Raw genomic sequence first — 12,277 nt, forward strand, 5'->3', positions numbered from 1 at the left:
GCATGAACGGGGGAGGGGCAGAGAGAGAGGGAGACACAGAATCGGAAGCAGGCCCCAGGCTCTGAGCCATCAGCCCAGAGCCCGACGCGGGGCTCGAACCCACGGACCGCGAGATCGTGACCCGAGCTGAAGTCGGCCGCCCAACCGACTGAGCCACCCAGGCGCCCCGGTATTTCTTACCGTCGTAACCAGAAACATTCAGCAATAGTTTGTATGCGTTCCTAGTCCTGCTTAGGAAAGCACGCAAGGCCTGGAATAGCAAGTGTGAGAACAGGGACAGAATAAGCTGAGACCCCTGGGCTAGAGGACCTTCGGGTTAGAAGCGAGGAGTTGAGATTAAGGAGCATTTTTGCTGTTTGACAGGGGAGAGGCTGTTTGACGGGAGACCCACCCCAAACCTTAGAGAATGAGCTGAGAGCGGGCCTGGGCCAGGTCCCCCAGGGGCCAGATTTCAGGTGTTCACTGCCCTGGATTGTGAGCTCTGTGAAGGCATTAGGAACAGGCTTCCTGTTCATGCCCCACAGCACCCAGGGAGGCCCTGTGCTGGGCCCAGAGAGGCTTCCCTGAGTTAATTTTAGGTGGAGTCACACCCCAGACTCCCGTGAAGTGTACCTGTCCCCGACTCAGTCTCAGCTGAGCTGTAGTACTTAGCACAGCACTGACATGAGAGAGCTACCTATTCCTATTTGTTGATTGACTGAATTTGACTGATAATCTCCAGTTACACACACACACACACACACACACACACACACACACACGCACAAATGCTCTCACTTTTTTCTAGTTAAGAAAGCCAACACCCAAAACAGGTCCTCTATCTCTACTCAGTTTTTAGAATGACAGAAAGTTCATCCTGAGGCGCAAAGCGAAAAAGAAAAGAAAAATCTAAGAAATGTTTTATGTCTTCAGCTTTTGAGTTGTCAGGCTTGTGTCTCTCCTTTGTCATTTCACAGCTCCTGAGGTCCTGGCCCAGAAACCATACAGCAAAGCTGTGGACTGCTGGTCCATCGGGGTGATTGCCTATATCTTGTGAGTATTGCTTGCTACCTTGGCTTCTTTTTTCTTTCTTTCTTTTTTATTGTCGTGAAATACACTTAACACAGGATTTACCATTTTAACCCTTTTTAAATGCACAGGTCAGTGGCATCCAGTTCATTCACACTGTCGTGCAGTCACCACCACCCATCTCCAGAATGTTTTCATCTTCCCAAAACTGAAACTCTGTCCCCATTAAACTCTGACTCCTGTTGTCCCCTCCCTGTAGTCCCAGATACACTCCATTCTTCCTTCTATCTCTGTGAAGTCGGCCATTCTAGGTTCCTCACATAAGTGGAATCATATGGCATTTGTGCTTTCGTGACTGGCTTTCTCGTTTATAATGTCCTCAGGGTTCATCCATGTGGGAGCAGGTGCCGGAATTTCATTCTTTATAAGGCTGACGAACAGTCCATTATATGCATATGACACATTTTGTTTATCTATTCATCCCTCAGTGGACACCTGGGGGTTTCTACCTTGTGGCCGTTATGCATAATGTTGCTATGAACATGGGTGTTCGGATGTCTGCCTTTGGTGTCTACCCGGATGTGGGATGGCTGGATCATACGGTAATTCTACGTTTTAACGTTTTGAGGAAGCTCCACGCTGTTTTCCATAGCAGCGCCCCCTCTTTACGTTCCCAACAGCAATGCACAAGGGTTCCAGTCTCACCACATCCTTCCCGCCTTTTCATACCAGCCATCCTAATCGGTATGAAGTGCTTTCGTCGTGCGTTTGATTTGCGTTTCTCTTTCTTAAAATGTATTTCTAATGTTTTTGAGTGCAGTTGACACACAATGTTACATTTGATTCAGGCACACAACATAGTGATTTCATAACTCTATACGTTAGGTTGTGCTCACAACAAGTGTAGCTTACCCTCTGTCACCATACGACGCTATCCCAATACTGTTGGCTCTTTTCCCCATGCTGTACCTTTTACTCCTGTGACATATTCATTCCATCACTGGAGGCCTGTACCTCCCACTCCTCTTCACCCATTTTACCCCTCCACCCTCCCTTCTGGCAAACCATCAATTTGTTCTCTGTATTTATAGGTCCAGTTCTGCTTTTTGTTTATTTATTCATTTGTTTTTTTAGATTCCACATACGCGTGAGATCATATAGTATTTGTCTTTCTAGGTCTGATTTATTTCACATTGCAAAATACCCTCTAAGTCCATCCCTGTTGTTGCAAATGACAACATCCCATCCTTTTTATAGCTGAGTAATATTCCAGTGTGTGTGTATGTGTGTGCATGCGTGTGTGTGTGCATGTGTGTATCACATCTTCTTTATCAATGGACACTTGGATTGTTTTCATATCTTGGCTGTTATGAATAATGCCTCAGTGCATTTATCTTATGGCTAATGATGTTGAGCATCTCTTCATGTGCCACCTTGGCTTTCCTGGGGATACAAATGGCTATGAAAATATTAGGACATCTTCAAAAGAAATCAAAATGAGAAAAATGTGGTGAAAACCAAAATTTAGCCTTTGGATACCTCATCTCTTCTCAGGTGCCTCATCTCCACAACCCAGGAAGGGCTGTCATAGGCATAGGGTTGTTGCAGTTGTTTTCACGGTTATCAGTTTTGGTTATTATTATTATTTTTTGTTTTGCTTCAGTCCACTGTAAAGTTGTTTTTTAATTACAATTTCTTTTGGCAGTGATACTTTCAAACACTTACAATGGAGCACGCTGCTAGGCTGGGTTTAGGCCAACTGGTGTCTGTAATTGATAGGAAATGAATTTCTTCCCAAGGAAGGGAAGGCTTTCTAGCAGACAGAGTCTGCTACACACAATGAAAGACCGTGGGGGATTGTGATCAGAGAAAGGTCTGACAGTATGTGGCATCCTCAGGGACTGCTGGAAACATCCCCCCTGTATTGGTGTTGTCTCATTATCTGGAAAGCAAGCGGTCTCTCTACAGCATACATTGAACCAGGCAGCTTTTGTAATTTAATGTGGATTTAGTTGACAGCTCCTGTAGATTCCTGCCATTATCACAGGATTTATCCGTTCTGATATCCTTGGCCCGTAGGACTCCCACTTATGGAAATAGGTAAAGGGCAGATTCATCTGAGCCATAAAACTAACATTGCATTTACATAGTGCTCTTACTTTTAAAGCATCTTGACCATCTTCTATAGTAGTTTCATCCTTTTTAGTGTGTGTGTCGGGGGGAGTTACAGACCCTTTTGAGAATCTGGTGGAAGCTCTGGACCCTGTCCTCTAATAAATTCACACACACACACACACACACACACACACACAGACACACACACCACACTTTAGCATACCTCATTAGGGGGCTTCCTGCGTAGGTAGATATCAGACACAGGCCGTGTGTTATTTACTCTGGCCCCCTAAACTCTCAGCTGAAATTCATATCAGAGGTCATGCCTTGACAAACTTGACATGAAAGATGACAAGAAATGAATGATGGGCCACTGTTCTTCCTGCAGAGGACCAAAGCTGGCGTCACCTCGAGAAATCTGGGGCTAGGCACAAGTGTCCCTTCATCTGGGCTTCTGCTTGTTTGTGCCTTCACACTTCTTCTCAATCTTGACCCATCTGGCCTACACTAATGTCTATAGATTCCCTTTGTATGTATAATGGTTTCCCTCAAGTCTTGGCATTGGGGTAGGATATCTGCACAGCTAGAAGGAGGTGCATATAGCTTTACTGGGATGGGCATTGGTGTCTTAGACAGCTCTGGCTGCTATAACAAAACACTATGGACTGGGTGACTTAATAGGCAGACATTCATTTCTCACAGTTTAGAAGGCTGGGAAGTCCAAGATCTAGGTGCCTGCTGATTCAGTTCCTGGTGAGGACCTTCTTTCTGCCTAGGTTGCCACCTTTCTGTTGTGTCCTCACAAGGCAGAAGGGGAATGTTCAAGCTCTCTCGTGTCTCCTGTCTCTTCCCATAAAGGCACTAATCCCATTATGGAGGCCCCGTCCTCATGACCTCATCCCAACCTAATCACCTCTCAAAGGCCCCATTTTCAAACACCATCACAGTGGGGGTTAGGGCTTCAACATACGAATTTGAGGGGGATGCTATTCAGTCCATAGTAAATGATTTGGTTGTGTTGTGCTTGATAAAATTCTTATAGCAGAATCTCCTCAAAACATGGACATTTCAGGATGGACATAGTACCTACTTTATAATATCAATGATGTATATGTAATAAATACGTATATATCTATATTATATATACACATATATATTATATATACACATATGTATTACATCAAACATCTGTGTAACAGTGCAAGGATATAAATATTCTCACAGGTTTTATCTCCCTTCACCTCCCTGCAATCCTACAAGATAGGTGTAGTTATTACTAAACCCACTGAGAGAAGATGAAACTTCAGTTCGAGGACATTAAATAATATAACTTGGTGTCAGAATTGACATTTGAACCCCAGCCCAGCTCTGACTTCCAGTCCAGCTCTTTCTGCTACGCCACCTGCCCTTCACATGCAGACGTGGCCATGTCAGTGAGAGAAGACAGGATGTTTCTTTCCCTGTGACATCCAGCTTGTGTTTATTTCTTTCTTTCTGCAAATGTTTACTGAGTACGTACCATGCACCTGTCACTATGCTAGATCCTGGGAATGAGCGTTAAACAAGACATACACAGTCCCTGGGTTTGTGAAGCTGGCTCTCAGTCTCATGGAAGAGACAGGCATTCAGAGAAACCTCATAAATGAACATTTAAACATGTGCAACATGTGCAACACATTTAAAAACGTGCAGAGCGCCTTAAAGGAAGAGCATGAGGTGCCCTAGTAAAGTGGAACAGAGGTTGCCTCGTTTCCACTGGGGTAAATGGCTGAGGAGGACTTCTTTGAAAAAGGGGCCTTAAAACAAAACCTAAATGATGTGTGAGTGTTCAGCAGATAGAGTGAGGAGAAAGTGTTCCAGGCAGAGTGAATAGCATGCACAGAGGAGGCTTTCAGCTGCAAGTGACAGAAAATTCTGGCTTAAGCATTTAAAACAAGAAAACAAGTCATACCTCACATAATAACAAGTGTGGATCTAGGGGAGCCACAAGACTGCCTAGGTCAGAATGTCACTCCCAGATGGTATCCATCCCTGCTCTTCACCATCCTCAGTATGTTAATCTTTCCTTGCGACCGCCCCCCCCCCGCCCCCCACAACCAAACAAGATGGCCACCGCAGCGTCGGGCATCTTGGACAGACACAGCATTGACTGGTGGAAGAAGAGGTGATGTTTATCCCCACGTTCCTGGAAGAGCTAGAATATCTTCCCCAGAAGTCCCTCAGGCAACTTTCCCTCATGTCTGATTGGCCAGAAATGCCTCCCATGCTTGTTTCTAAAGGAGTCCCTGGCAGAGAAGATGGGATTATCGCTGGTTGGCCAAATGAAGCAGGTGACCTCTGCTGGTGAAGAGGAAAGCAGGAAATGGATTTGCAGTAGGTAAAGAACACGTCTGCCATGGCCCAATAGGTAGGAAAACACCAGGAAGGACAGCAAGGGGGCACCCAGGTGGCTCAGTTGGTTAAATGTGTGACTTGGGTTAGGTCATGATCTCACGGTTCATGGGATCGAGCCCTGCACCGGGCGCGGTGCTGACAGCCCAAAGCCTGGAGCCTGCTTCGGATTCTGTGTCTCCCTCTCTTTCTGCCTCTTCTCCGCTCACCCTTTGTCTGTCTGTCTCTCTCTCTCTCAAAAATAAATAAATGTTAAAAAAAATTTTTTTTTAAGTCCAACATGGTTAGAGTATGATATCAAGACAGGATATCAGAAAGTTATATGCAAGAGCCTGGGGAAGGAGAGACATGGCAGAAAGTTTAGGTTTAACAAATGTAGTGGGAAGCCAAAGAAGGATTTTGGCCAAAGATATGAACTGATCTGATTTTCACTCAAGTATTATTCCAGCTACTCTGTGAACGGGGGTTAGACAAAGCAGGAGTGGAGGGTGGTGACTGTTGGGAGGCTTTGTCAGGTGAGCAGTGACAGTTGCTTCCACCAGGGAGGCAGTGATGGTGATCGAGTGGCAGGTGTATTTTGGATATGGGGTTAAAGGAGAGAGAAGTTTCAGGTGTAAACCCAAGTTTTTGGCATAAGCATTCATGTAGATGGCTAAGAAAAAAGAATAGAGGGTGGTGAAGGAGCAAGTCTAGGGGGATCAGTGAGATCAAGAATTTCATTTGGGGCATGTTAAACTTGAGATAAACTTTGAGATATCCATGCGATTGTGTATGCACATGTGGAGGTCAGAAGTCTGGGATAGAGATGCTTGGCATATATATCTGGGTATGGTTTGAATGTAGTATATCCAAAGCCTTATAATTACAGTATACAATACAATACTTGTCTGGGTTAAAATGTAGTATTAAGTAAAGCAATACTATATTTCTTTATTTCTATTTTAAGTATAAATTGATAAGCTCAAACTTGGTGGTCACCTGGTCACCACTAGTTTTGCTCCAGGGATTAGTCTCCAGTTGATTTATCAGCTGTGTCATATTTCAAAATGGCAGCTAGGGTGCCTGTTTTCCTTGGTGCCTTCCAGAGCTCTGAGAGTCTCAAGCAGAGAATAAATGGAGACTTTGAGCCTCTCTCTCATACCTTCCAAGATGTTCAGATCTTTATGGCTGATAGGCCACATTCTAGATAAAATTTTTCTACATAATATGGCTATGCTTGGAGAACCACTCACTTCAAATGTATCATTATTAGTGTCAACAACTAGCATTTCTTGAGTACCTTCTCTATTCCAGGCACTGTGTTAGGTGCTAAAGATGCCAAGATGACAAAAGCATGTTGCCTCCCATGAGAATATTAACAGTGTATATGGTGGGACAAGAAGATTCATAAAGTAGATTAAGTGACATGCAGAGGGGCTTGTGTGCAGCTGTAGGAATTCCTGGGCTGAAGCCACCAATGGGGACAGGGGTGTTCGGGAAGGAGGAGGCACCATGCCAGGTATGTCTAGGAGGCTGGATAAGACTAGCATTTCAGAGAGGGGAGAGGGATGCTTGCAGGCACAGGATCAAGGTTGCCTGAGGCACATTCGAGTGCTGATGAAAATACTCAGTAAAAGGCCCCTGGCCTTGGTTGGGGTTCCTGGTGCAAGGCTGGCTCCAGGTTGAACTAGGGTTAGAAGTTAGAACTCCTGGATCTCAGTCTCAGACTCTTGCTACTTCCTGCTGACCTGCTGGAGGGTTAGGGTGGGTCTGCCATAGGTGGGGAGGGCCCCTACCCATGTTGGGACTTTTGACCTTCCTACTGCACCCCGACTCCCTGCTTTCATCTTCCGTCTGGAGACCAGTGAGCAAGGCTGCTGAGCAGGTCGTGACCCACAGGCAGCGCACAGGGGAAGGCAGCTGTCCCACGGGGGTCAGCACTGAACCCCTGTTCTTCATATCACCTGTAATGGAAAAAAGGTTAGCCTCTGCAGTTTTTTGAAGTGCAGCATTATTTTCATTTGCTAAACCTGTCACACTGAGAAATCAATCACAGCAAAAGCGGCTGTGACCGGCCATGTACCAAACGTCCCCTCTGCATGCAGACATTCTGTATTTTGTCAGTGCAGATACCTGATGTATTCCTTCTCTTTTGATCTCTGCACTCATTTCTATGTTATCCATCATGTTGGAAGGAGAAATATTTTTTCCTATGAGGGATACTCATTTTTAAAAACACATTTAATGGGTCCTTATCCAGAGTCCCTCTAGGGATCTGGACTTAGGAAAAACATCTTTGCCTGCATCACTTAAGCTACTGAGAAGAATGAGGAGAATGTGAGGGACACCCTGGTGGGCATGTCGGTGTCCAGCCTGGAGGTGTGGTCAGCCAAGGTCCCGCAAGTTCCAAGGAAATAAATGTGCCCACTGGAGATGAGAATCAGCATTTCATTGACAAGACTGAATTTTGCCATCATGTGCACACTGCCTTTCTTTCTCGAAATTTCAAGGAGATGAGTTAATGATGGCTTGCCTCACTTATGCTCAGGGATACAGCATGCTCTGTGCTATGGAGAAACACAATGGATGTGTGTCAGTCTAAGAATCGAGCAAGGCCTTACAGAGTTTGGGCATGAGAGTGTTTGGGAAGGCCAGAGGGTTAGGGTGGGTCTGCTGTGGGTGGGGAGGGCCCCTACACTTGTTGTGGCCTTTGACCTCTCTGCCTAGCAGAAACTCCAGGCAAAATACTTACAGTAATCCCCTTACTTTTTGACTGGCCTCCTACATGGTTCAGTCTTTAAAACGAGGTCACATAAATATCTATCGGCCAGCTGGTACTCAGTGTAATTGGCTTTGTAAAGAGTGGTGATAAGAGTGCCTAATCTGTATGGTAGGTCCATTTTTGGAGACAAAGAATGTTCCTTGTCAAGATAGTCATCATCATTTTAAACCATTGACAGATGCGGCTTTGTGGATACACATGTCCCAGGGAGAGAGCCGGAACCCAAGCTCCAGTAGGAGAGAATGTGGTGTAATTACTCAGCCCCAGGGAAAGAGCCAAGCATGGGGCATTATGATGGTGGTTACTACCATTAGTATGAAAAGTGTTAGCACTAATAAGAATAATTAACTGGCATTGCCAGCAGGCAGCAATCATCTTGTTATATTCATAAACTTTGTGGGAGGGGACACATTGCCTTGTTTAGACTGCCTTGGGCCCATGGGCTGCACTTTGGCTTTCGAGGTTCAGGAACTAAATTAATCTATTTATTCATCTTGCTCAGACAGTCCCAGTGAATTGGTTCACACTAGCCAGACTCAAAAGAGATTTAAAAAAAAAAAACCTGGAGTGTCAGTTTACTAAATCATGAGATCCGTGCCCTGCAGGGTAATTGGATACACATGTCATCAAACTAGCATGTTCTCCCCACAAGAGGAAATGCTCCATGAGAAAGCAGATTAAAAGCAGAAGTTGTCTTTACAAACAAGGAATCAGAGCCTAAAGCTGGATGGCCTTACGTGTTTTCACAAAGCCTAGAGTCCTCTCCAGGGTTCTTCTCTATATCCGAGGGTATTTCTGTCCCTCTGTGACACAGCTGTCCCTGGTGGCTGGTCAGAGTGGCCACAGACTGGCCAGGGCTTACGCCTCCCTCTCCTCCCTCCTGCCCTAAAGATCAGCCTCCAGCCTTCTCTATCTTCTATCATTCAGGCATTATTATCGGTGTTTGAGCAGGCTTTGGTTGTCATAATTCTCAGGCTTACCGACTTTATTTCACTGACTGCATTTCACTATGGTGCTTTCCAACGATTTCCAGAAAGGTGCTTCATTTCCCATCCATAGTCTACACTGAGTGGATCCTGTATGTGGCTAAATGCCTTTTGGTTACCTTTAGTCTCAGACCCAAGTACTGCTTGACCATATTCCTGCTTTGTTGTGGGCCTGTGACCCTCTCCCTGCTGCTTCTGGGGAAAGACTTTATTGGTTGTCTGTTGATGGTTGGTTCGCTTCTCAACCCTTAGGAAATAGCCAAACAAATGTTGTCTGGTTTCAGAAAGTGGGTGGAGGGGTATGCACGGAGGTGATGGAGGAAATTTTACAAGCAGCGCAATCGAGGTCAAGAAATTCTGCACTTTAGTTTGGGGGAGGGGGAGCAACTTCCTGCCAGTCATTTCAGGAAAGGTGGGATCCACTAATGTCTTTGTCTCGCAAAGGCCCTGGGGTAGAAAGGACACCTCAGGGAGAAGCTGGAAGGGAATGTCTCACCTATACCACCTTTACACTCAATGGCAGGGCTTCAGGCCAGATGGAAAAACATTTCACTTCCTCTGTTCTCTTCTGTTCACGTCAGCATCATCAGTATCCTCTCCTGGAAACTGTCATTTAACGCTTCAGGATATTTCTCCTGGAGAACAGAAGGCAGAGGATTGACATGCATTCACTTAAGTAACATTTATTGAGCCGAATATGTGTCAGGCAATACGACGGGGTTGCAGAGATGGATTCATTACCAACTCGGACTTGGGGGTGCTCACTGTCTGCTGGAGGGGACAGACAGTAAACAGATCAGTTAAAATCCAGTCTTGGTGGCTGTCACCGAAATGAGAGGCAAGAGCTCCCAGGGCAGAGCTGTAAACCCTGTCCTGGCCTTGAGGAAGTCTCCACAAGGTGATGGTGATCTGGCTTTGGACAGTCTTCAAATATTGGCAGGGCCATCAGGCAGGGAGATTGATGGTTTATCCTTCAAGACCAATTATCTGAAGATAACGATGTGCTTACTGTGTTGGAGAGAAGATGTACTATTCAGTCTGAAACATAATTTTTGAAATAGAACTTGAAAGATGTGATCCAGCTTTGACCTTCTGATGCCTAAAACTTGATGATGGGGAAAATATAATCTTTGAATTATCAGGATTTTTTCCAAGTTTATTTATTTTGAGAGAGAGAAAGAGAGTGAGTGTGCAAGTGGGGGAGGGGCAGAGAGAGAGAGGGAGAGAGAGAGAATCCCAAGCAGGCTCTACACTGTCAGCACGGAGCCCGGTGGGGGGCTCAAACTCAGGAACCATGAGATCATGACCTGAGCCAAAACCACGAGTTGGATGTTTAACCGAGTGAGCCACCCAGGCGCCCCTGAATCAGGATTTTTAACTCACCTGTCACCATACTGAGCAAACGGAAGACTCAAAAGAGGCCCTTATTATGTTTTACCATCTGGAACGTAGCACAGCAGCCCAGAGGCAGGAAGGAGGTGGCACACAGCTAGCGTAAAGCTGCAGAAAGTGCATGGGGGGTGTAGGAGCAAGTCATGAGTTTGGACCACTTACTCTGAGCTGGGTTTGTGACCAGGAGGCGCAGGTGATGGAAGTGAGAAGGGGGGAGTCCCTGATTTCCACGAGCAAGTGAGGAAACGCTCGTGGAGGTGGTAAGGGGACCCACGGAAGGACACGCCAAAGCCCGTGACTCTGCACCGAGCACTGCACTATGCGTTGGCGAGACAGCACCCGGGGACCGTCTTCAGCCCTCTAATCCCCTTGCTGTGCTCCGAGGGCTTGCCGGCTAGGCATTCTCAGCAGCGCTTCGTACGCGAGTAAGCAGAGGCCAGGGGACAAGTGGACAGCCCATGGCGTGGCTGTACCGACACACTTCCCAGGTGCAGCAGCTGGTCTGCTTTTCACCTGCAGAATCGTAACTGTGTGCCCGTCAGAACGGGAGAGAGAAAAGGAAGGAAACAAGCCGAGAGGGAGGAAGCAAGAGCCCTGCAACCAAAAAAAAAAAAAAAAGTCAAGATGCAAAAGTCGAATTGGAAATCCGCCCGGGTTCAGAATCATCAGTTAGCGCTGGTGTTAATCACCTCCAGACTGGATGTCTGCACCCCTCAGAGCTTCGGGATGAAATCCATTACTCGTGAGAACTAATTTTAGCTGCTGGAAGTTTCGCTGGGTTTTTCCTAACACAACAGTCCTGGCTGTTTGAAGCTCTCCCTGCTCATCTTCCTCCCCGCCTGCCCTCCCTTCCGTGGTCAGCGCGAGCGGAGTGCAAAGTGGCTTTGTCTGGGCTTCCTTTGGCTGTGTTTCACCTGCAGCAGGGGGCTCAGTGCCTCTGTGTCCGTCCCCCAGACAGCCTCAAGGTGCTGTCCATGTGGCTAACGCAAGAATCAAAAAGTGATACACTTGGAAGCGGCCCTGTGGATCACGATCCAACAGCTGTGGATGCTGCATTGTCTGGTCCGCTCCTTTACAAACTCTTTTACTCCAAATGGAGTATGCTACTCTCTTCTCACGCTTGGAGAAGTGCTGAATCTCCTTCCCCCCCCACCCTTCCCGGCAGCTCCCAATCTTCAGCCCCAGTTGTATATAAACTGTCCAAGAAATGTGTTTCCTTTCTCCCCTAGATCTTTCCCTGATCTGCTTACACATTCTCAGCTTTCAAGGCCTTATCCAAATCTCCGGGGATGACATGGGACACTTGTCTGTTACATTTTCATCAACAGTGTTTTGCTGAAGTCAGCCTGCACATGGTTTTAATACATGAAACCATTCCTGCTTTCTCCAGCCTGATCTCTTCCAAGTTTGTGAGGAGAAAGTTCTGGAGTGTGCATGGTCAAACATATGGTCGCTGAAATCATTGGATTACATCTCTGTAATGATTCAGGTCTCATTGGTCATTCTGTTTTATAAATCCGCATGATACGCTTAAACCTGTTTTGTTCACTAAGTGGGCCTTGCAGCTAAGTACAAGAGGTTTATCAGCTTAAAAAGCTTTGCTTTATTTTATGAAAGTTATATT

The 12,277-nt window shown here is 46.1% G+C and overlaps 1 protein-coding gene across 11 annotated transcripts in view; it reads left to right on the forward strand.

The window, feature by feature from the left end:
* The window catches only part of CAMK1D (calcium/calmodulin dependent protein kinase ID), a 500,855-nt gene that overhangs the window by 460,634 nt on the left and 27,944 nt on the right, over positions 1-12,277 (forward strand). For all 11 annotated transcript variants that reach the window (XM_042991049.1, XM_042991048.1, XM_042991053.1 and 8 more), the window contains one exon: positions 957-1,032. In XM_042991049.1, the coding sequence (XP_042846983.1) occupies positions 957-1,032 (76 nt within the window). The remainder of the gene's footprint in view (positions 1-956; positions 1,033-12,277) is intronic.

The sequence above is a fragment of the Panthera tigris genome, chromosome B4, assembly GCF_018350195.1.
Source record: "Panthera tigris isolate Pti1 chromosome B4, P.tigris_Pti1_mat1.1, whole genome shotgun sequence".
Classification (NCBI taxonomy): Eukaryota; Metazoa; Chordata; class Mammalia; order Carnivora; family Felidae; genus Panthera; species Panthera tigris.